Source organism: Aptenodytes forsteri, unplaced genomic scaffold (assembly GCF_000699145.1).
Source record: "Aptenodytes forsteri isolate BGI_AS27 unplaced genomic scaffold, ASM69914v1 Scaffold282, whole genome shotgun sequence".
NCBI classification, from domain to species: Eukaryota; Metazoa; Chordata; class Aves; order Sphenisciformes; family Spheniscidae; genus Aptenodytes; species Aptenodytes forsteri.
In genome coordinates this window covers 2,540,507-2,564,978 of record NW_008794089.1, presented here as the reverse complement: position 1 = coordinate 2,564,978, position 24,472 = coordinate 2,540,507, and the positions used below count along the sequence as shown (strand labels likewise).

General features: G+C 39.0%; 1 protein-coding gene across 1 annotated transcript in view; it reads left to right on the top strand.

Annotated features, from left to right (window-relative positions):
- The window catches only part of TPK1 (thiamin pyrophosphokinase 1), a 220,759-nt gene that overhangs the window by 146,345 nt on the left and 49,942 nt on the right, over window positions 1-24,472 (top strand). The window contains exon 7 of the mRNA XM_019470914.1: window positions 9,446-9,557. Coding sequence (XP_019326459.1) covers window positions 9,446-9,557 — 112 coding nt within the window. The remainder of the gene's footprint in view (window positions 1-9,445; window positions 9,558-24,472) is intronic.

Below are 24,472 nucleotides of genomic sequence, written 5' to 3'. Positions count from 1 at the left end.
CCCCATTCACTACAACCCTTTGAGCTCTGCCCTTCAGCCAGTTCTTCACCCAGTGCACCATGAACCCACTCATCCCACACCTGGACAACTTGTCCAGAAGGATGCTGTGAGGGACAGTATCAAACGTGTTACTAAAATCCAGAAAAACTACATCCACCGCCTTCCCTTCGTCCACTAGGCAGGTGATCATATCATAGAAGGATATCAAATTAGAAAGGACTTTCCCTTTCTTGACCCATGTTGACTGGGCCTGGTGATTGCCTTGTCCTTTAAAGATCTTTCAATAGCACCCAGTATGCTGTTCGTTCTCTTCCAGGTACTGAGGTTAATGGGTCTGTAGTTTCCTGGGGCTTCCCTCAAGCCCTTAATGTAAATTGGAATAGCGTTGGCTAGCTTCCAGTCAGCAGGGACCTCCCCAGGCTCTCAAGACCTTTTGTAGATGATTGAGAGGGGTCCTGCTGTAACATCCGCTAGCTCCTTCAGTACTCTGGGATGACTCCCACCAGGCCCCATGGACTTAGGAATATTCAGCTGATATAAGTGGTCCCTTACAGTGTCACTGTCCACAAATGGAAAATCACCGTTCCTGCAGTCGTGGTCCTCGAACTCAGAGGACCAGGCAGCCCAAGGCCTATCAATATTATTAAAGACTGAGGCAAAAAAAGCATTAAATGCCTCTGCTTTTTCTTCATCCCTGTTTGTCAGGTGATCATTTTCAGCAAGTATCGGTCCAATGTTTTCCTTAGACCTCCTCCTGCTATTAACATACTGACAACAGCCTTTCTTGTCTGAGTCAACACTGGCCAGTTTCAATTTTAGTTCGCATATGCGAACCATGGCTCTGTAAGCTTCCTGCGAAGCCTGACCTCACTTCCAGAGATCATACAATTTCTTTTTCCTCCTGAGTTCCAAGAGGAGTTCCCTGTTCAGCCAAGCTGGTCTTCTGCCCCGCTTGCTTGACTTCCGACACAATGGGATTGCCTGCTCCTGTGCTTTTAAAAGGTGGTTCTTAAAAACTGACCAGCACTCGTGGACCCCTACGCCCTCAAAAGCTGTTTCCCAGGGGACACTGCTAAGTAGCTCCCTGAGTAGCTTAAAGTTTGCTCTCTTGAAATCCAGGGTAGCAACTCTGCTGAACTTTTTTTCTCATTACACCAAAAAGTTTAAATGCCACCATGTCATGCTAAGGCTGAGTATGCTATCAGCATGTTGCTAATTTTGAATACTCATTTGGGGGATAAAAGAGGTCCTCCACATAGGTCTAAGGAAGGCAGAAGGTAAATGCCACATGGGGATTTTGTTCTTTCATTGTCTGCTACACAATACAATTTCTTCTACCTTTTGGTGGTATTTTAAATATACCAGTATAATTCTTTTGGGATGCTCCCTCAGAATTATAACTGTGATGACAAATGGGATGCTGGAAAGATGCATTAAGCTTTCAGGCCTTCAAAGTCTTGTGAGAAAAGATGCCAGGCTGACTGTATTTGTTTATGGTAAGAAATCACTGTCAAAGATTTAGGACTCAGGTTGGCCTACTTTGAATGATTTTAGTGTGCTTGTGAATATTCCTCTGTATTCTGAGGACCAAATCTGTCACTGATGAGGCTGATGACATGGGTACAGTTGCCACTGAAATGCAAGGGAACTGAAGCGATATCCATTATAAAAAGGCTGTTGCAAATAAACTTCACACCCGTATCCAAGAGTAATTCATAAAGGAGGAAAACAGAGTTCAGTACAATATTCTGCTTTCCCACCACGTGCTCCAAGGAAAGAATAGATTTTTGTGTGGACTGTAATCTCCAATTGACTAATTAGCTGTACAAGAAAATGGGGAGAAGGTGGAAGAAAGAGGAGAAAAAAATTATATGTTTGAATGGCCAGCTTGAAGTTTCTTTAATTATATTTGTTCTTCCTGACCTGAGCAACAGGTCTTTGAATTTCACGGGTGTAGAGAGAAGCAGTAAGTCATTGCTAGCACAAGATCTGGGGCATAACACTTCTTCAAAGCCTGCTGTTCTAAAGCAGAAACTATTTCCCTGTCTACTGAAAATAGATATGGTTTCTTATCCTAGGTCAATGAATATCTTTATAATAACAGCAAATTATTCCTTCCTGTAAGAGAGATCAAGAAGGGGTGCTGAAAATTGTCTCAAAAGTTCACTCTTCACTACTTCAAGCCTCTCTCTTACCTAGAGGTATGTGAAAGTAACAGTCAGAAGTGAAAGGGAGAAAAGAGCATTTCTGAGATTCCCCCGCTCAATGCAAAGAACTCTGTCCATCAGTTTGTTTGCACCGAAGAAATTATAGAGGCCAGGCTTTTATGAAGCCCTTAATCCCCCGATTATGAAGCCAGTTCTACTAAAAGGATGGTGGTATATTAGAGGATTTGTGGGCTCATGATTTGCTGCATCGTGTAACACATAAAAAAGCAAAGGCATTACATGGATGTAGATTGAGGAGTACAAGAAACTACAAGAAGGTGTTGACCAGCAGCCTGTTGATCATTCTTCTTACTTATGTAGTAGAAAAGATTTCCAAGTGAGATTTTGGAGGAGGAGAGCTACAGAGATTTGCCAGTATGTCTGGGAAGAGTTCTGAGCACAGATAAACAGATTTGAATCTTGGGCGAAGTCACAAAGGCACCTGCTACAACAGCCAGCCAAGATTCAGATGGCCAGTAGTTGATGAAAGGAAAAATTAATCAATTAATCTCTTTCCACTAAATAGGACATGATAGGCTCCATCACAAGATGGACCGTGAAGAACTATGTGAAAGGGAAGACAGATTAGCTGTAACAGGGAAGAGAAAGCAAGATGCATAGAGAAAGCAACCCGATCGTAGCAACCCAGACAAGAAAAAAAAAAATCAAATAATATTGTATAGCATATGTTAGTAAACACTGATATGCATTAGGCTTGGTAACCACACTTTTTTTCTTGCATAGCAATAGAGCCTAAGCACTTTCAAAAAACAAAACAAAAAAACCCTAGCACTATATACTTGCACAAAAATTCCGTGTATTCTTATATAGCATAACGCTGCCTTCCAGCAATACTTAGTAATTCAGTGCTATGAAGAAGAAATTGTTTTTTGCCACAAGTTAGGTGAACAATATTCTGTCTTTTAAATTAACTCCCACGCTTCTCTAATACCAAGGAAAATAAGAGGATGTAGTCTAGGTAGAAGAGATCCTCAGAACTCTTTCCCTGTAGAAATGCACAAAAAAGAATGAGCAGTGACAGTATATGTATTATGAACTGGTGGATGGTGAGAAAGATTATGCTGTAATTTTCATCACTTAGGAATTATAGAATATTAGTGCCCTTAGTAAAGGCCCCTCTAGATTGATAAGTTAACTGCAACATTGCGTAATAATTATACAGGCAATATGAAATCTTCAGCAGCTTGTCTACTTTTCACTCTTACCTGCAATCTGTTATACTCTGTAGTCTCATAAATGGATATATAGAAAACGGTTCTGATTTTTTTAAGGCATCACTAAAAATGCTAATTAAATCTATAATGATGGGCCTGCTGAGGATAGGGCATGAAATGCACAAGCTCAAGGATAAAATGTCACACTGGGCCAGTGTAAGGCTTGCTTGAATTTAGAGAAGGACCAACTAGTTCTTGGTTATCATAGTTTCACGCTGCATTTGTGGTGTGTTTTGCATTGATTTATGGTAGACTGAAGATGATGTTGTGGAATTCCGTTTGCAAGTGGGAAGTTTCAACAGAATGAGTTTTTCTTTAGGGTAGTATTCAGAGTAGAACAAGAATTAGTATTTATGGCATTTGTCAATCTTTAAGACATGCCTGTGAAAAGAAATTAAACCACCCAAACTCCCTTTTAAAGTAGCTTTTTTATTCCCAGATACCTTATTTGCTTGATAAAGTGTTTTCATCACTTCATTTGTGTGCATGTTAGCAGTGTGTACACTGCTGGCAGTTTTAACTGCTTGCAGTCTCCAGAGAGAAATAGACTTTTGCATTTTTTGCACCTATGATCGCTGTTTTCTTGTCAGTCACATAGGCTTGACTGCAGAAGATAGAGAGTTGTTTTACTTGGTCATGCTGCAACAGGTGATGGGCAAACAAGGGATGCACCTACTGTGCTCAGTAAAACACGTCATCGAAATTACATGAGAAGTGTACTCTCAGGAGGGTTTTACTAGGCCTATAGAAAAAGTTCACGTGCGAATGTGTGAAGCTCTGGGATCGTTTGCTCTTTGTGGATAATTTGTACATTAGATATACAGTAGCAACCACTCAAACGTATAACCTCCGGGTATAGTAAATCTTTTTGTTTTAGTGGCACTTACCTCCACAGGGATTTCTTTCTATACCCTTGTCATAAATTGGTTTGAAGCAGATGTGTTCATTAATTGGGTCTAATAATGATTGTAATTTATTCTTTTTCTACTGCCTGGGATTTTATTCACTATAGAGTCATCATTTTATGAAGTGCTCCTCTTGAAGGGTAGGCTTGGTGGGGCTCTGTCTTGCAAATAACTGATATACTGAACTCTATCCATTTCAGTACAGGAGCACTACTAACATTTGATAGTAAGGGTCGGCAGGATTAGGTCCAACATTTTTTAATATTGTTTTGAAGTACAATAAATTTGCTGTTTTTTCCATATGAGTTTAAGCAGTCATTGATATGATATACAAGAGCTTTTAGACTTCTGAGTTTTCACTGGAACTGTGGATACTTTTATTTTCAACAGCAACAAAAAGCCTGGTTAGCTCAGATAACATTCTGTGAATAGCATTCATGTAATAGCAACCTGGCACTATGTGTATTTGTTTGAAAAGACAATTGATGATATTTTAGGGTTATAACAAAATAGCTCTTCTTAAATACATCCTTTTAGAAAAATTGGCTGTATTTAGCATGCTCAGAATCTCAGCCTAAAAGTATTTATTATTGTTAAGTCAAGCTCTTACACAACTAATGATTAGTAGAAATATTTCTGGAACTTTGTTTTTACTTTATTGCCAATCATGATATTTAATTTTAAATATAAATGTTTTCAGCTTGGTTTCATCATTGTTCCTTTCCTTCTCCTCTCTGCTGCAGTCTTTGGTGATCGTGTTGATTTCCACCCATTCCCCGAGTCTTTTATCTATATACCATTTTCTACACCCAGATGTTTATGTACTAAAACAGATTGTGGGTTTTGCCTTTTCCCTGGGTAACACTATTACATCTGTATTTGGTTTTTTGCTGCTGTTGTTGTTTTCAAGTGTGTGCTGCCATCTATGGAGTAATCATTGAAATAAAGCTGATATAAAAAGATGTTTTATCAAAAGATTATGGAAAACAAGATCTAGCTAGTGGAGGAGGTATCACAGGGCAGTTGGCCAGATCTCAAGAAATCTCATTTCTCTGGAGTCCCAGATCTCACAGCAGGCACAGGTGAAAGTATGCTGTTTAGAAAATCAGCTATTTCTAGGAGTTAAGTTATTCAGTAGATTTATTTATACTGGATAAACTGTTAGGGCAGCCTGAAAATTAAAATAAGGTTGCTTTGTCCTCTAATCCTGTAAATCGATCCTTTTCTTTCCCCTTTACCTTTCACATGTCCTAGTCCTTCAGCAGTTTCCAAGATCTGTTTATTATATCTTTCTTCATTTGTTTTTTAAAGCTTAATTTTAATTCCTTATTCTTTCCCGGCATCTTGTTAACTGGCTTCATGCCTCTCCCCTGTGTCCAGTTTCAACCTGCCAGGTTCCAGGTTTCCCTCCTTCAGGTCCCTTCAGAATGCAGTACTGAAGATCAGTTCCCATTCTCTCTCTCTTTCGTAACATTTTGTTGCTTGATATCTATTTTAGAGTATACATTTATTGCAATACATTATTCAAGTTGGTCTGGAAAGCACTTGGAGAAGTAATTTTCCCTGTACTTTTATGAAGTGCCCATGGGGTATCTATGCACGCATAGAAGCTATCAGCTTTTATCTTGATACCGTTCATATGCTTTTCAGCTTGCAAATTTTTCACTAAAGATTTTAGCACCTTACAACCTTGGATAGGGTTAGGTATATGAGTTCCTGGCAATCAGATTTCTATTCATTTGAGTTAGGAGATGTGACACAGAACAACTATGTCTTTAGGTCTTTCCTTGGCAACAACAGTGTTGGAGTGGGGGTATATTTGACCACTACTGCATAAATGCTTTCTTATAACACAAAACATCAGAATCAAAAGGAAAAGTTTAACCTATATGAATGAAGCATTCTTAAAAATATCTTCTGACATTTTCTTCTTATTGCTGAACTTAGAAATTGATCTTATTTCCCAGCATCAGAGACAAAAATGAAGAAAAAAAAAATCAATGCTGAAGATTGATCAATGTTTTTCAAAACTGACTTAATAAGATAAAAATCAATGCAGCTGTATTCTTTGCCATTATTTTATCACCAGTATCATTCAAACATGGTAATATTTGATTCTTAAGTTAAACGTGAAAATATTTCAGTTACCCCCTACATAGGCAAAAAAAACTTAAGAAGGAGGGAATTATTTAGTCAGACTTTGCTTCTCTTTTTAATCCTGATTTTGGAACTTTGAGTTCTACAGAAACTGAAACCAGTTTCATATTTTAAGTACCAGTATATAATTGTTCCTTTAATCACAGAGATTTAAATAGAACAAATTATTACTTGTATTTGCAAATTACAAGCTCAGATCCTCCCTTCCTCCTGCAAATAGCAGTTCCATCTTGCTTGGTTGAAAGATCTGTACTCAAAAACTTGAATATAAGCTTGGGCACCTAATTTCCCCTGTGGCAGACTCACAGTGCTTTGACTTTAGAGCCTTACTGTACAAATGCATTGGCTGATCAATCTTTTTTGGCAAAAACGAGCAGGTCGTTTGGGGTTTTTTTTTTGTTCCTCCCCCCAGTGACCATTTCCCTTTTCTGTCCCCACTGTCCCCAATAATATTAAGATTCCTTACTGATCTATTTAAAGAAAAGTCTTAAAAACTGTCTTGTGTAATATCAGTGAACCAATCTCTAAGCCATGGGTTTGGCTTAACAGTTGAGAGGTTTTTTGAAAAATAATTTGCATTTTAGTATTTCAATTCCTGTTTACTTGCTGTCTTGGGTTTAGCCCTTTGGGCTCCTAGTTTGAAATTTCTCTTAACAACTGTCCTTTTAGGGAAGAAAGTCAAGATTCTCACATAATCACTGGGATGTGTGAACTGAGATTTTTAGGGAAGTATCAGACAGTGAAAAACTCTTGATAAAATCCTAGATATTGACAAGCCTCTGGTAATGACATCTTTTGTTTTAAAGATTTATTTCATGAGAACAGAAAGACAGATTTCTGCATAAATGCCTTATTGAATTGAATCCCTATCTGTAAGCTGGGCCAGAATGTCATAAAATAGGAACTGCAAACCTAATAGTAAGTAGACACAGTTTTTGAGAATACAGGACTTAATCAGGTTCTCTGTCAGGCCAGTTACTTTTATCTCTCTTTTTCATATTCCTTAACTAATTGATAAATTACTCTCCTTGAGTAGCTCTGAGCAGCGATATGTACATTCATTGGGAACAGTCCCACCCCTTCATTCTCTCGTTCATCATAAACTTCATTATAGACAATATCTGTGATAACATAAGGAGAGAGCTTGTACTTGTACCTCTCCTCTCCCTTTCCTCCTCCCTCTGTACTGCGAGAGAGAAGTAGCATGGCATATTGCATAGCTAAAAGGTTATCAAGCCTGAATTTGTTACACCTCTGAATTTGGCAGGCAAGCGTTCACAACCACTATAGAAATACATGGCTCATCACCACATGAAGCTGGACACCCTGAGAAGATAAATGATATTGGATTGGTTTTCTTGTTGCTCTGCAAACAATCAAACAGGCTTAAGCTATGCAATCTGATACTCCCCAATTGACAGCTTTTCCAAGGTTCATTTGTTAACTAAGAGCATGACATGTATTGAAGTTGTTTCTTCATAATGTATTTGGCATTAACAGGAGAAGCTGTCGAACGCCTCAGACATCAACATCTCAGCAATAAGATACTTCGCCTCCAGTCTTCACCTTCTAACTAGTGACTTTATATTTGCAAGGGTATTTGGAATGAGCATATGGGAGGACAGGACATAAGAAAAAAGCTTAAATATATTTCCCAAAAGGAAATTTGTGAGAAGGTATTTTTGCTGCTTGGGACATTTATCTGAGTTTTATGGTTCAACTGTTCTTTTTTCTTTTGGTATAAAACCTTGGTTTCTTGCTTAACAAAGTACTTGCTGAATACTCATTGGGTTTCAGAGGGTCCTTTTATTTTGGTAGATTGATAAATAGGCATAACTGATTTTATTTCTAGTGATGAAGAATTTGTGTGTAAAAGACATGGTCAAGAGTTTAACTTGCCTGTGCATCCACAAGAGAATAAAATAAAACCCCAAAGAAACCTCTATTTCAAAGAATCCTAACCTTCTCCAGATAAAGCCCATGTTTGTTGGAAAGAATACATTACCTGTGTAGAAGAGACCAGAGGATTATTTCTCTACTGATCTTGTCACTGATTTGCATTTGCTGTTTTCTTGTAGATAGTTTTCATAAACACTTTCTTAGTTTCTTAGAACACAAATTTGCCAGAACTCTAACATTCAGCTTTTTTTTTTTTCATTCTGTAAAAGATTTCCACTATCTACTCTTCCTTGCAACTGTTCATATGCTGATACCTGGCAAGATGTTCACACAGGGTCTGTAAGTACTAATTAGGAGCTTGGTAACAAATCCATCATCATTAATAGCTGCTGCTTCTCCTGCATCCCATGAACTTGATAGTTACAAGATTAGTTTATCTTAGATGTACAAAAAATGTGTTTTAATTTCACTTTGTTGTTCTTACTTAGTGTAAGCATGTTACTCTAAATATTTAGGTTAATTTCTCTAGTTTTCTAGTTTCTGCATGTATTCTTCCTTCTGGGAAGAGTACATGCCTGGAGAAGTACATGAAATTTTACAGATGTTGTCAAAATAATGAAGGAGCTTCAGCGGTGCTTTGACTAGCATTGTTTGGGAAGTGAAACACAGCTGTTTAGATGAGGAAAAAAAATTAATGAATGGGTCAGGACGCCTTCGTTTCACAGGAATAAAGAGCCTAGCTTTGACAGAAGTGCCTCTTCAAAAACTGCCAGGGAAGAATGAGCAAAGCCGGATTTCTGCTTAGAAAAGCCCAGAAACAAACTTTTTGAAAGCCCTGAGGTCTGGAACCTAAGCACACGTCTCTTCTCCCTCAGTAAACATCAACAACCTGAATTCCTGCAGCCAAATATTCCTGAGCCTTTGGGGGACATTCTGGACCTGTCTCCATCTAAGTACTTTCCGTTTTATTTGCAAGGTCTGTTGGCAAATGCCGTTTGGGTCCCTGGCGAGCACTGACTCCAGAGGCCCTTCTGTCTTGCAGGGCAAGCACAAGCTGTGTGTGGACACGGGACTGGAAGGCGCCTGGTGTGGCCTCATCCCCATCGGGAACTCCTGCGAGAGTGTGACCACGACTGGCCTCAAGTGGAACCTCAGTAAGTCAGACGCCTCCAGGAGGGTGGGTTTGACATTATCCTAACAGCACGTTTACACCAGCCTCACCGGTGCTGAAGGGCCTTACGTGTTTCAAGGTGGAACATGGCGTTGAATCCCTGCCAGGCCATTTTTTTCTAGAAATGAAGTTTAAAAAAGAAAAAAAAAAGAGAAATATATTTAAACGTGAGATATCGCAGGCAGAAGCGTGTTTTCCATTTGGGAGTCATTGTGCTGTTTAAATAGAACATTTGTTGAGGTCATGATACATTACCATCTTGATACATTGCCCTCCAGGGAGGGGAAGCTGCGAGTGCCTAAACTCCTGGTTATAAGCCATAAAGTTACAACAGACAAATAATAATGTGATACAGATTATTAAAGCTACCTCACTTCCCCTGAACTGCTTCGCGTATATTGTCTGTTTGTCAACTCTGAACGAATAGATCTTTTTCTTATTTTGAAGTGGGAAAAGGTGCATTTGATCTAAAACAGGGACATTTATCTGTAGAGAAAGGAGGTTTCTTGACCAAAAATAATTGAAACAATCTTCATCCTTCTGCCCCCTTGTCCCACACTGAGTCATTCATGATGTATTTAGTCAGGAAAATAATGGGATATTTTAGGTAAAGTTTCATTAAAACTTAAGGGAAGCAAAGCAATAATTGAGAGGCTCTGGTCTTGCAGTCTGATTTACATGTCCAGACTTTAGAGCCATCCCATGTAGAAAAGGGCAGTGCAGTGTCCTCATTAGCTAATAATTAATCTGGGGTTGACCCACATAGCCAGCAGCACATGTGCTAATGTAGGGAGTGTCTTGTTCCACTGAGGGTTTGAGCATGTGCAGTTAAGGAGGTGGTAGGCATTAGTAGCTCACTAATGCTAAAAGATATAAATATGGCATTAATTTCAAGACGTGAGAGACTTGCCAGGTGAAGAGCTGGCTGGCTAGTGATGTTTTCATCCTTTTAAACTGGATTGTAAGAGCTGAATGTGTTGTATAAGGGACGTTCTCTTAATTTGAAAGAGTCAAATATTTTCATTTGTACTGATAAGTACAGTTGACAAGTAAGGTACTGAATCTTCATCTTGTGAGATTGCACAACAATCTCCTGTTGTGCAATGAATTCTGTGGCCTGTTGCACTGAGGGACTACTCATTTCTCCATAAATGTTCTGCCCTCCAGAGTGAGGTGAAAGAAGCTCAAACCAGCCTCACGTTAATGAAGGGAGCGTCTCTGAAGCCTGTGTCACTTTGCAAAAGGCTACTGTGTGGATCAAAACGTGGTAGATGCTGTAAGGTTGCAGTCCTGTCTTGTGGTTTTGATTATTAGTTTAAAAAAGTTCTTTTTCAGATACATCAGAATTTTTTTTTAGTTTAATGACATAAATTTCATCAGATTTACAAGGTGCTTATTAGAAAGATGGTAATTTTAAAGGTGGTCTGTCTGTTCCCACAAATGGCATGGCTTTGTTACTACTAAATTATGATTGCCTGATCTGCTGAAGCTAAGGAGAAAGGAGTTACTAGTCTAGCTGTGCCGGCTGGAGGGGAACGCAGTGGGAAGTGCAATAGTAACAAGTAGTAAGTTTGTATCTAGGATTGGGTTGAGATATCAGTTTCTTTCATGTTTATCATTCTAGTTGTGCTGTAATAAACTTCTTCAGGTTACTTAGAGGCATAGCTAGATACGGACCTACGGGAATTTTCATTACACTTACTTCAGTCTTTTTTTTTTCTTTTCCTGGGAGACAAAAAAGTATTTAAGTGACTGTTTCCTACTTGTTTCATGTTAACATGACACCACCATCTCTGCTTCTCCCAGTCCTTGTTGCTGTCTGTTTCCACGAGGAAACCTGAGACCTTTACAGTGTTTTACTTAGTGATGTGTACACTGCACCCCATTACAAGCTACGCTTTCAGTCTCGGTATTCATGTTTCTCACAGGTCATAGTTCCTTCATTTATTTCTCTGCATTATCATCACAGATATATAAAAACAAAAATGATGTGGTCTTCCTTGAGGATGTTTAATCTGTCTGAGACACCGAGGTCATTACAACCTGAAACTGCTCTTGTGCCCAAGTGACTAAAGCTAACCTTTACTCATCCAAATACAGATTTTGAATCAGGTTGTTGTTCAGATACTGATACAACAAATTAAAGTGTAGTTGCATCCCCCAAAAGGGAAACCAATATCTCAAATACAGCATGTGGTTAGTTGTGACTTGGTTGGATTTTTTCCGTAATAAATAAGCCTTACATTCAGATAACCTAAGTTTGATCTTAGTGTTCATTGTGTTCATGACTTCTGTGCTGCCTGTAGTTTTGCAGTTACTTTTAAAAATGTTAGTCCTCCTGTAAATTGTGATGGAGAAGCAAAGGCTCACCTGGGAAGAAAAGGGAATGAGAAGATACTGAAGTGTGACATGGATGTCAGCATTGCTGCTGATGGCTGGCAGTGGCAGAGCTTTCCCTGTTCATTTGTTAATGGCACTCTGAGCACACACCTTCATAAACCTCAATGAATAAAATGGTTTGGTTACAAATTCATTTTCATGTGTAAATCATGAAAGAAATGGCATTTTTAAGCCAAACATGACATGAAAGGCCTTTTTCTCCAGTTTGTTATGGAATTAATTGAATATGACCTAACAAGTTTGTTTTTAAAAAGTAATTTTTGAGTCCTCAAAATATTTGTTTTAGGTGTCTGGACTCTAAACTAATTCCAGAATTTTAGTTCTCTCTGAACAGTCAAAAATGATGTGTTAGGTGAGAGGGGAGCCCTCATTTTTGCAAACAATAATTTCCAGCAACTCAAAATTCAAATAACACTGCATTGCAAGAAAGAGCTGGCTTTGCATTAAGGTTTTTAATGTTATCTATCTGATGTCTGTCTGAGCATATCTAGATTACTCTGCTGCTTAAAATTTGCAAAACTTTCAAGGGGTAGTCAAATGTTATCTGTGTATAATCTACAGGTCCTGTCAAGAGACTTCATAGCCTCTGAATAGAAAAAGGCAAGGATAAATACCTAAGACAGAAGCTGTATTGGGGTTGGGAGTAGGCTACCAAAGGTCTCATTTCAATGGCTGAATTAGATAAACCTGAAATCTGTAAACCATTCTGCCAGCAGAGAGACAATGATGCCTCGATTATATTTATAATATTGCAGAATTCAGTATTTTTTGTGTGTCTGTGTGAAGATGCAACACATATGCATGCTTTTATGCATGCTTATCTTTAGTTATTAGCTAGCACTTGGCATAAACAGAACTTTCATTTATTTTAGTTCTCATCTTGTGGGTGAAAGAACTTGGAGAAGAAAGTGGAAAATTGATTAGAGAAAATATTTTTTATCCATACTTGCTATTGTGCAGCACACATTCAGAACACATTATAAACATATTCTTTCCACTCCCAAAGGGATACAGATCTTTTCTCTATTAAAATCTGATTTACAGCACAGGAATCAGATAATGCTTTATCTGATTTGACTCACCTGGCTGCTTGCTGATAACAGCTCCCATGTCTAATAAATAAATAACAAAAAATCCAATAACGCCAGAATTACCCAGCATTCTTCATTAGGTCCTCAGTGATGCTTTCATGGAAGGTGAATAAGAATGAAAGTAGAAATCAGCTGCACTGTTCATCACAGAAGAGGTTGGAGGGTAATGGTAGGCTTTTCTAGGAAATGGTTCCTCTTCTAGGAAATTACTGTAGAAAATAATCTTGCCAACCAATTTACTCTTCATCCCTATGGCCTTTGATACGCTGTATGTCATGCCTGTACTGAAAATGTCAGCATGTATATAAACTGTGTACGTATGTGATTGTGCTTTCCAGCTAATTTTCATGCAAATTTGCTTCTTTAGGCAGGAAGTTAAATTGCTGTAAAATGCTACCATTCAAAAGAGTGCCACTGTCATTTCACTTCAAAAGGCAATAGCAATAACAACGAGAGCAAGACCTTTCTCTTAACTGTACCAACAGAGCATCCACTGACTACTAACTTCACAGGTAGATAAACAGGATCCAAAATCTTTTTGATGCTGTTTACATTGTTAGTAAAATTGAAATGTTTACACTGTTCTTTTCACTGTTTTAATTCATTGGGATTTTGTTGACATTGCATTGTGAATGGAACAAAAAGATTATGAAAGCAGTGGGGTTTTATGTCTTAGGAGAAATGCAGAGTCGAAAAGACAAAAGAAAATTAGTAACTTCTTTAAAAAAAGTCAGAGGGTGAGGGACTGTTCTGGAAAAGGCTGTAAATTAAGATGGCCAGGTATCTGTGTGCTAGCGAAGCTGTTTGTATAAGCACTCTGTTACCTGTTTCATAACTGAAATAGTTTACATGGCACATTTTGCTGCCCCAGTGCATTCTGTCTGAGGCAAACTAAGCAGCGCTCCCAGGAGTAGCTCTGTTTTCAGTGGCAGAGTAAAAAGCTTCACAGCTGGATACCACTCTCCTCTGCTTTCCTCTCCTTCCCTCCCTTCTCATGTTCTTCGCTGGTAGAAGACTCCCAGTTCATCAACTGGGATCTATCTTCAGAGCTTCAGTGATGTATTTTTCCCTTATTACAGCTCTAAGACCCTGGGTAGGGCGGGGTGACAGAAATGATGCTGCTGCTCCCGAAGCTTCAGGCGTTTTTGATCTTTTATGAGTTATTTGCCTGCAGGAGTGCTGCTGTCTGCCTTCTGGGGTCACATCATTTATTACAAGGTGAGGCCTGCTGAAATACTTTTCCAATAAAGCAGATGTTCTGATGGGGGCAGCCTGGCCTCCCACTGGTTTACTGCAAGTCAGCAAAAGCAACAATGAGGGCATTGCTTAGCATTGCATGAAATGATTTTGAACCAAAAAGACCATTTGGCATACATTAAAGGACTGATGAACACAGAGCTCAGTTGTGCTGGGCCCCTAAAGCTGTATTTGCATTTTTTCCTGAACAGCAGCTTGAAAACTCAGTCAACCTTTGTGAAGGGGCTTGAAATGGGGATTTAAGGTCACACGTTCAGTCCATTTCCACATACTTCAATGAACGTTTGGAACTACTTTGGGAGAGAGATTTGGTTCCAGCTCTTCTTTAGCAGGGTAGCAGGGTCCTGGCATTCAGTTTGGAAAGGCTGCTTTAAGGTGATAAACAGATACACTTTTCCAGATCACACTGTTGGGGCAACATTACTGCTGTAGGACTCCACTTATGGAAAGGTTCATGTGAGTACCTTAGTTCTGAACAAGCTCAAACCACTTCCAGCGCTAAGGTTAGCCCAGCTGGATGGTCGTCTTTAACAGGACATAGGGAGCGTATATATGATCCTTCCATAGAGCAGTAATAGGCAGTAATTGCCAGGAAGGGGTAGAATAAAAAAACCTCAGAGAGACTTCTCCAGCACAGCTGTGCACAGAGCGGATGGCTCTCCATAACCTAAGTAATACCATCCTGAAGTAAACTGGAGACATTTATGTCTAGCTACGTTGCCGTGGCACATCATTGCAACTATGGAAACTAATTTCATTATTAATACAGAGGTGAGAGCAAAATGCTGCTCTTTCCCTCGCATCCCCTCTGTTACTTCAGTCCCTCCTTCTGCTAATGGAAATGTGACCTGGAGGTATGAGGAAATAGGTGCTCTGCTTCAGCCCAGCTTTGGTGCAGATAATCCTCATCTCTCTGGTGGCAGTAGATTGGTGAGAATACTAAAGTCACAGGAAAATCAAAAGCAACCTGCTGCTACTGAAGGATATGAGTTGTAAAGACGAAGCACCTTTCTGGGCAAGAGAGAGATCTGCAGAGAGCCAGAGAGCTACGACTTAGATTGGTGGGGGTCCAAAGTAATTCTGTGGATTTCAGCACTGAATTTTCATCGGTGGCTGCGGGGGCAGAATTTGTCGAAGAAAGAGACCTTTGAGTTTATACTAAAGACATTTAACCCTAAAGGCATTCTTATCAGTCAACCTGCCCATATGGATACTGGGAAATCATCTCATTTAGACAATGGCAGAGGCAAAGCTGAAACATAATGGTGTACTTGAATGAAAGTCAGTGAAAAATTGGCCAGAGTACAAATGCTCGTTTGTCATATCCCTTGCAAGTATACTTTAATTGTTTTCATATTTAAATGCCCAGAATCAGCCATAATAAATGTAAATGTCACACTGCCGAGAGATTTCAAAAAACAAGGAAGCTCTCTGAGGCATGTGGTGAGTTATTGCCAGTTCCCAACATCTCTGCAGAACTACACAAGGGCAAGGACCAGTAGGAGGACAAATCAATCACGTCTGGGTAGAGTCTCCCAGAGTTAAAAAATGAGATGTGTTTTTCTGTGGTGACTCAGTTAATGAACAAGTGTGCTATTTAGATTTTTGGGGAGTTGTTCAAGTAGGTAGGTGTTACCACTAAGAATTGACTCCTCCTTTCCAATTTGCTTACAGACCTTTTAGTTCTGTTTATTTTTTAGGACATACTGGTGTATGTGATTGATCTCTTCTCCCCAAAAACAGGGCACTGAGGGAAATTATTTCCTCTGCAGTGATCTATTCCTGTACCTTAATGGCAAACAGTTCTGGCTATTCCCTCTACAGTCTCTCAATTCCTCATTCACTGCTCCCTTTGTAAACATTTTGCACGTTGTATCTGAGGGGGCCCTGCTCTCTCCCAGTTTTTGCCTCTGGATGTTTGTGGAAAAGAAGGGGTGGATTTTACCTTGCTGTTATATGAAGTTCTGGAGAGGACAAAAGTCTGGTGGATGTCATCACTGACTTTCGTTGTATGCTTCTAAAAAGTTATGTTTTTGCTGTAAGTTGTTTATGGCATCCTGATGTGTAATTAATAAGCCGTTAACAACTGACTGTAGTGAGTGTGCTCTGGAACTATTAATTTATACGTACATACCAATTACAAACCACTAAGAAAATCTGTTGTTTTCAGGTGAGTTGGAAAATACAAATTTTGATAGATGAATACATGTCTTGCCGTAGAAGCAGCTGTGGCTTCTTTTGGGCAGTAAATACACACAGGGGACTCAGGGCAACAGCAGGAAGAGGAAGAAAAAAGAGAGAGAGTGGCAAAACAGGGATGTGAGGAGATTGCATTTGGGATTAGAAACATGTTTTGGAGAGAAGAAAGGGCAGATAACATCAAAATGTGGGAAGATACGAATACAGAGATTGAGAAAATGAGAACAGAGGTGCTTTAAGTAGACAGTTGACATCTTCCCTTTTGAAGCACTGAATTGAGACCAAAATTTCTCAGTCTTGTTATTTCTCTGCTGTTAGAAATCTCCTCATTTTCCACTGCTGTCCAGGCATAATAACCTACTTCTCCTGCCAGTAAACCGGTCAGCTCAAGTGATACAGGCCTGTCCACAGGATCTGCCTGGGTATTGATCCAACAGCAAAAGATGGCGTTAGACATTTGATTTGAAAACAAGAAGGAAAACTCTTTACTCGCACTCTTATGGCTACCAATTCAAGACTCTGAAATTAGGGAAAACCAGAAACAGAGAAATAAAATTAAGTAGTGTTTTTGGATGTAATCATGCTTATAGATTCAGGACACCAGCATCATTCAGTGACCCAGGTGTATTCTCTGGGAATGAATCTGGAGCCGTAGTTGAAGGTGTAGATGTGTACAACCTCAGCCTCTCCCACTGCAGAAACTGAGATACCTGGGAGAAATAAGGTGACGTACTACTGAAACGTGGGATTTTCTTGTGGTTCAGGCAGTTGATTGTCTGGAGTTTTTACTCTGTGCAAGTACTTCAGCTACTTGCAAGTTAGCTGTTCATTTCTCTTAGAACTCAAGCTGAGCTCTCAGCACGCTGACATTCCTGAGAGCTCTGCCTTGGTCCTGTAAAGCACAGGATACTCCAAAATGAAAGCTGTGGTATCATCTTTAAGATACCCACTTTTGACATTAATGTGTCTGTGCCTTTGCTCTGGAACAGTTTAACAGGTACAATGGCATTATCAATTCTGTTGTAATGAGCAACATACAGAAGCCTGTGAGGAATTTAATATGCATGCATTCAATGCAGTTTAAATCTATGCAGTAAATAAGGCATAAAGCCCTATGATGAATCAGGGCTAAAAGTGTGTCAGTTAAGAGAATACTATTTACTGAAAGAGTCTGGCCTGCTTGGTTAATGTGACTGTATAATTAAAGGATGAAAGCTAAAGAACCTGAATTAAAATTTCACAGGTAAACTTTAATTCTGGCATCCCATAGCTCTCAAGTCCATGACTTTGCAGCCTTAACATTTCTTAAGAGTCATCCTCCACGTGTATTACATCCAAGCGAATGTGGATCCATGCACTATTAACAGGTAACTGTATATAGCATGTCACATGGTATCAATATAAGTCTAGGTCAGTATGTGGTAGCTGAGTTTCCTGTGTTATCTACATTTTGAAGCTTTTCCTTGTATTTAATAAGAAAATATTGATAAAACCAATGCAACCTTTCAAACAAGTCCAAATATTTTTAGTATATTTTAAGTGGGTGGTGATACACATCATAAAAGAAATAGTAAATCCAAATAAATGGGGGTGGAATGGATGTCAAGAGATCTCACACTCTGTATAGCTTTCTTTCCTATGGCATCACTCCTGAAAAACCTGAAAAAAGGTTCCTTTTTTATAAGCTTTCAGTGTTGAGGGTTCCTTCATAACAGCTTCTTCAGAAAGTCTGCTCCAGTTAGAATTTTTTTTTCCTTTCTGTATTCTGCGGATACAGTATGTGATAAATATATTCTCACGCTGTTAAGCATTAGAACACAGCATTTATAATCTAATGGCCAATAAGAAATCTCAGACTTGTACGTTTAGGTTTCCCAAGCATAGGGCATAACTCTGTAATTTACACAGGCACCAGCAATACCACTGTATCACCGCTGATTGGCATGCCACTTAATGATGCTGTTTATAAGACAATTTTCTAATTAGCTGCGTGAACACTCATCAGGAGCTTGCTTCTTGATTTAAAGCAGAGGAGTTGGAGAGAAGATAGGGTGAGAAAGATAGGGTTTGTTTTACTTATAAAAACAAACTGGGGAAAAAAGCAAGTTATAAAGAGAAATATCAGGGGTTTTTTCCATTTTATAAAGCACTGATACAGTAAAAAAAAAGGCAAAATACAATTATAGAGACCTTTGATATCATGAATCTGGATTATGCATTTAAAATCTCAATGTAGAATTAAAAGCTGTGGTGTGAATGAATTGGTATTCTTCATGGTATTTCCTTCATGTATTTTGAAATTGGATGATGATAGCTTAAACGTTAACATTCTGGTTTTTAACAGGTGTTATATTTCCAATCATCATTTAATAATAATTATGTGATTAGATATTGTAGATAGTCTGCTGGGTCTAGTCAGTTGAAGCTGAAGCACGGTCAGTTTTCCATTTGTTTCACATGTCAAATTTTAGTTTTCATCCCAATAAATTTAGCAACCCTCTGTCCCACTCAAAGAGTAATTAATTATTCTTGCCTTCTTCCTAGCTATTTCATTCTTTTGTTCTGTAATAGACACAATAGCTTTAATTTTAAAAATGTTATCTAAAACTCAGGTAAGCTGGGTCAAGTGTGTCCAGCATGGAAATAATGCATTATATGATTTAAGAGGTTTTAACAAGATGAGCTTCAGCTGACCTGCACAATTTATGAATAGCTTTGGTACACACAAATAAAGTACCTCTTCCAAATTTATCCCCAAGTAATCATTGTAAAACCCTTGTAAATGCATCTTGCCATTCTATGGTCTGTATATCCAATGTATGTTGAAGAACTCATGTTTTATGAAAACATTAGAGCTTAATACCGAGCTTGTGGAATTAATGGGAGAATTGCACATTGACTTTAATATTATTATGTTAATCTGGAGGTGCCTCTGTCCCTTCCTTCACTGAACTAGGGTAACTTAAGCCCCAGATTCATCAGAAGATTTAGGCATCCATGCATTTTCATACGTGTGACTAGTTCTGTGGAATATAAAGGGATTATTCAGTGGGTAAAGTTAAACACGTGCAGAAGTACTTACTACAAGTCAAACTCTGCGGCAGGAGATATAACCTTCAAAAATGCCTGAAATGGCTTTTCTGTATGTAAAATAAGGTGGTAGCGACTTTAATCTCAGTCTCCGGGGTTAGCTGTCAGTGCTGGTTCCTATTCAAATATCTCTTCTCACTCACCAATGCCATAAAGCTCCCTTTTCTAGCTCTGCACATTTTTTATGTATTGCTGGTTGGCTGTAGTAACTTACATGAATTCCTCCTGATTTTACTGTTGAATATCTGGGCAAAGTATGAAGACATGGTAAGACAAATGACCTTCAAATATTTCTCGCATCTGGCTTCTTTACCTGTAGTTCAACAGATGTGGTTTCCTACCAATACAGCTGTCAGGTCCATGCATCAAGTAAATTTTTCATATGAGGATTCTGGAAAAAAGGGTTCTGGATACCTAGCAGAATTTTTAAACATTCATAAAGTTTTCATTAAAATAGCCAAAAGCATTAGAATATGGTACATGACTGCATAGTTTTAAGAGAACAAAACACTCTGGATAGAGTGAATCAACCACAGTGGATTTGAATATTTTTTTTTACAGTGCTAAAAATTTGCCACACTTTTGTGGGTTTGTCTGCCATACGTAAAGCAAGATTTTCAATCCACATTAAAACCGTGTATGCAGCCAATGCAAGACACTCACTAGGGAACAGGGAAAATTTTCCACACCATGTTATGGGCTGGAATGTATGAAATACTAACATCAACATAAATCTTAGTTGTACTAGAATAAGTAAGTATTGTTCCTATTTTATTTTAAAATATGAAGGGTTGCTGTGTTTATCTTTTAACATTCCAAAAGCCTGCAAACTGGTTTTTGGCAAATGCAAATCAGCAAATACTGGCAATACTCTGAAAGTCAGTTTTCTGTTGTGAGCTTATGTAGAGATTTATATTGCTCATTTGCAATGTACAGTAGGAAGGTTGGTTGGTTCTTCAGAGCTTGTGCGTGCCACTTTCTCTTTGCTGCTGCCTTTTGTTACGCTGTGTGTTTATGTTAGTATAGTTCTGGAACAGACATGGACCATTTAAGACTTGTCTTGGATTTTTGGGAGCTCTCCTGCTGGTAATTAATTTTACATCCCAAATATCTCAAGCAAACATTGTTGTCAGTGAATCTTTAGATTAGCTTGTATTCCTTTTAATGCCTCCACAATTACTTTAGTGTCCCAGCTGAAATCACCTCAGAAGAATTTTACTCACTGTTGTGAAATTCACTTTTTCCAGTTTATGCCATTCTCTAACTTCCTGGGGTAATGATTCCCTAGAGGTTTGTCAGTCTTGGTTTTGCACCTGTGTTTCCTGAATTTCTCTGCCATTTTTGTGGTCTATCTCCTCTGATGCCATTTTCAACAAATCCTTCAGAAGTTAGTAATAATGAAGGCAGTCTTTAAAAAAAAAAAAAAAAAAACCAAACCAAAAAAACCCAAAACACTTCATCATCATCATGGCACAGCACCACTTGCTGACTCAGTGGGTAGCACACCAGGCTGGGGATCCAGCAGTACGGCTGGAACACATCATTAGCTCTCATTAGTGTACTGTCTCTCTTCTCCTACTGTTTGTCTTGTTAACTCTTTGGGGCAGGGACTGTCTACTACGCTGGGTCTGTACAGTGCACCCTCTCCTGCCTGGTAGTCACGTACTACAGGGATAAACATAATTAATTGCAATTGGGAGATGACTTCTGGAGTTACAGTTAAAAGTGGAATGATTCCTGATTTTAAATAAATGCATATTCTGTATGTGTTAGAGGCTGCATCTGGATTATTATCTTCAGAAATTGTACTGCGGAAAGAGAAGAAAATCATTGTTTAACATACAGTGCCATCTACAGAATAGGTTGTGCAGCCTGCACTTCATACATTATATGGGGGTTTGGGGTTGTTTTTTTCTTGTTGGTTTGTTTCTTTTTTGTCACAGCACAGTTGACATTCATGGCTAGAGAGGTATTAGAAGTTTTTAGCAGATGCCTGCAGAAGTGGAGGATGAGGATGAGAGTTCAAGAGCCCTAGGGCCTGGCTGAGCTCTTGCTGGAGTGCTGGGGTGCAGTTCCTGCTCTCTCAGCTGCTGCTGCTTGGGAAGTTAATTCTGTCACCCAGGATACCCAAACGGGAGGTAGTTTGTTTGCTCACCCACTTCAGCTGTAATCTGCAATGTCTGTGGGCCAGGCTTCATCAACAACACCCGTTATCAACTTTCTCTTAGAAGCCCAAATTGTTGGGGTTTGTTTGTTTTTAACACAACTATTTCTAGAAATGCTGCAACTGCAGCCGACTTTCCTAGCAAATGCATGACCTGCTACAGCAGCCTGACAGGCACACAGAGGGGGAAAAAGGAGGGAAGGGACCAGAGAGGAAAAAGTCCATCTGGGATCACGTTGTGAACATTAGGTATAGTAAAGCACCCTGTCAGCTGTCCTCTCTGTTAAGAGTCAGTTTAAATGTGGGGGAGAAGGAGAGGGTGTCCTCCTGTGTTGTTACCTAAGTACACGCTGTGGAGAAAACTGTTAAGTAGCAGTTGTGTGTTTGCATGGTTCACTGGTTGGAATGACAGTATTGGCATTGCAGGGAGAGTTGGATTTAATCCCCCAAATCTTTAGAGTGCTCTTCAGACAAACGTTAATTTTGGTGCAGAAAGCTGGATATTATATTATTTTTAAAAAAGACAGAAAAGGTGAAAGAACACACAAATATCACTCCTTCCACTCTCAGGAATCCATTATTTATGTAATATAGCAAATTAAGTTACTGTAGTCACTGCAGAACAAACTGTTGTCTGTCCTCATTTGTCTAGCTTCTGAACGTTGGAAGTTATCTGAGCTTTAAGCTGTTACTAGCTCAGGACCCACTGTTTGGCATCTTCAAATTAGTGGGGTTGAAAAATAGAAATGGGAAGGGAGGGCTGAGAATGAATTCTGACATCCAAGGCAGATGATACGAAATAATTTTCTGGCAGGTGATCTTGCAGAGGAGGAGGAGGGAAAACAGAGGGGGGTCTTTGGGGGTTTTTTTATAGTTACATGTGAAATTCAATGTATTTAAAGTAGCAGCAGAGATAGACTGGGAGGCTGAGTGTCTGAGACAGCTGAAGTTGCATGTTAAATAGAGTTTATGAGACTACTCTGCCATTTCTCACCTGCACTGTCACAGTCAGTACCTGTGAGTGTGTAGGTGAGTGGGGGTGTATGCAAATAATAATTCCTCTTTATTTAATATACATTAAACCTGAAAAGGGACAGAAATATGAGTTAGCAGAGTGCTACAAAATGCGAAGATAATTATGTAGTAGTTATCCTCAACATTTCCATCTTTAAAGTGGTTTTGAACTGCTTAAGTACAGCAGTTACTGCAGACTGTGATTAGATAAATGGATGCAAATGGTAATTGTAACTGATGAATGATTGATGATGGCTTTATATGTTTATCATTATATACCGTTGTAAACACTTTCTTCCTCAGCAAGGATGGAGCCTGTAGGCAAAATGATGATGTATTGAATATGAATTCAAACTGTAATATTTTGAAGAGTATACAGGGCCAATATTGTAGGCTGGGATAACTACAGAGCTGTTACCTGAGTAACTGGTGAACTTTGCCATTGATATCAACGGGCTGAGCACCAAACTTCTTCCAGCTGACGTTCAGGGCCTGAATACAAGTGCAGCTGGGAAGGTGGGTTAATGGGAGAGAGCTTGAAGGTGCAGATGGGGAAGCTGAGTGCTGTTGAATGATGGCTTTGGGTGAGGAAGGCCCACCAATCCACTGCTCAAAAGAAGAGAAGATGCTATTTGTCTTCATTCTTCTATTGCATCTCACAGCTCCTGCCTTTCTTCTCAACTTTCCAATGTCTTGTCTCCTCAAGTTAAAGTCAACCTTTGTGAATTTCTTATACCCTGTAGATCACTAATGTCTATGAGATATTTACAATGCAGTATTTGACAGCCACAGGAGTGAATGTCACACACACCCATTGTAAGAGCCATTTGGGACAGGACAAGTATGTTTGGATGATTGGAAGTTGATGGGAACAAGGAAATAAACAAGGATGTCCCTAAAAAAGCAGGGTGGGATAAGAGGTTTGTATAATCTGAATGATGCTATCATTCTATTCAATTTGTCACCTGCCATTTGCTAATTATTAATCACAGTAACAACATTTGGTAGTTAGATTAATTTAAAGGGATTTTTATTGCAGCAGCTTGAGTTTAATATCTTTTTGTGTATCATACAATGCAAAAAGTAACCTGTGGTAATTAAATTATAGGCTAAGTCTTCATTCTATGTAAATTGTTCTATTCACTGAGGAAAAAATAAGCAGGATATTACCAAAGAAAAGCCTCAGATCATTAGCAGCCTCTGCTCCCTGCTCTGTTCACTTCACCTGCAGTGCTGAAATCTGTCTGTTATTTTTCCTATGGCATTGTAGAACTGACAATGAACTTGCAGGCTTTTCTGTCATGTGCCTGCCCTTGGGCTTGTATAAAAGAAGTGAACTAGGTTCTGTTTTGTTGACCTTTTAGATGCAAGGGAAATGGTAGTCCTGTCTGCTTACACATCAAATGCTGCTAGGCTATTGTCTGCATTAACCTTTGTGGAGCACCCTGATGTGATTGTTACCCTCGCGCTAGCAACACAGATGCCAGAGAGAATTGAGAAGGGATAAATTGGAGGTGCCATGCAAAACAGCTCAGCTAAAGACATTTTTCTCCTGCACTGAAGAAAAGGTATTCTGTATGTGTTTAACTACTTAGCTGGTCTGCGAGTCCTGTAATTTGCTTAGCCAAACAGAATTTCAAAACAGATGGTTTCTAAATTTAGGGAAAATAACCATTTCAGTAT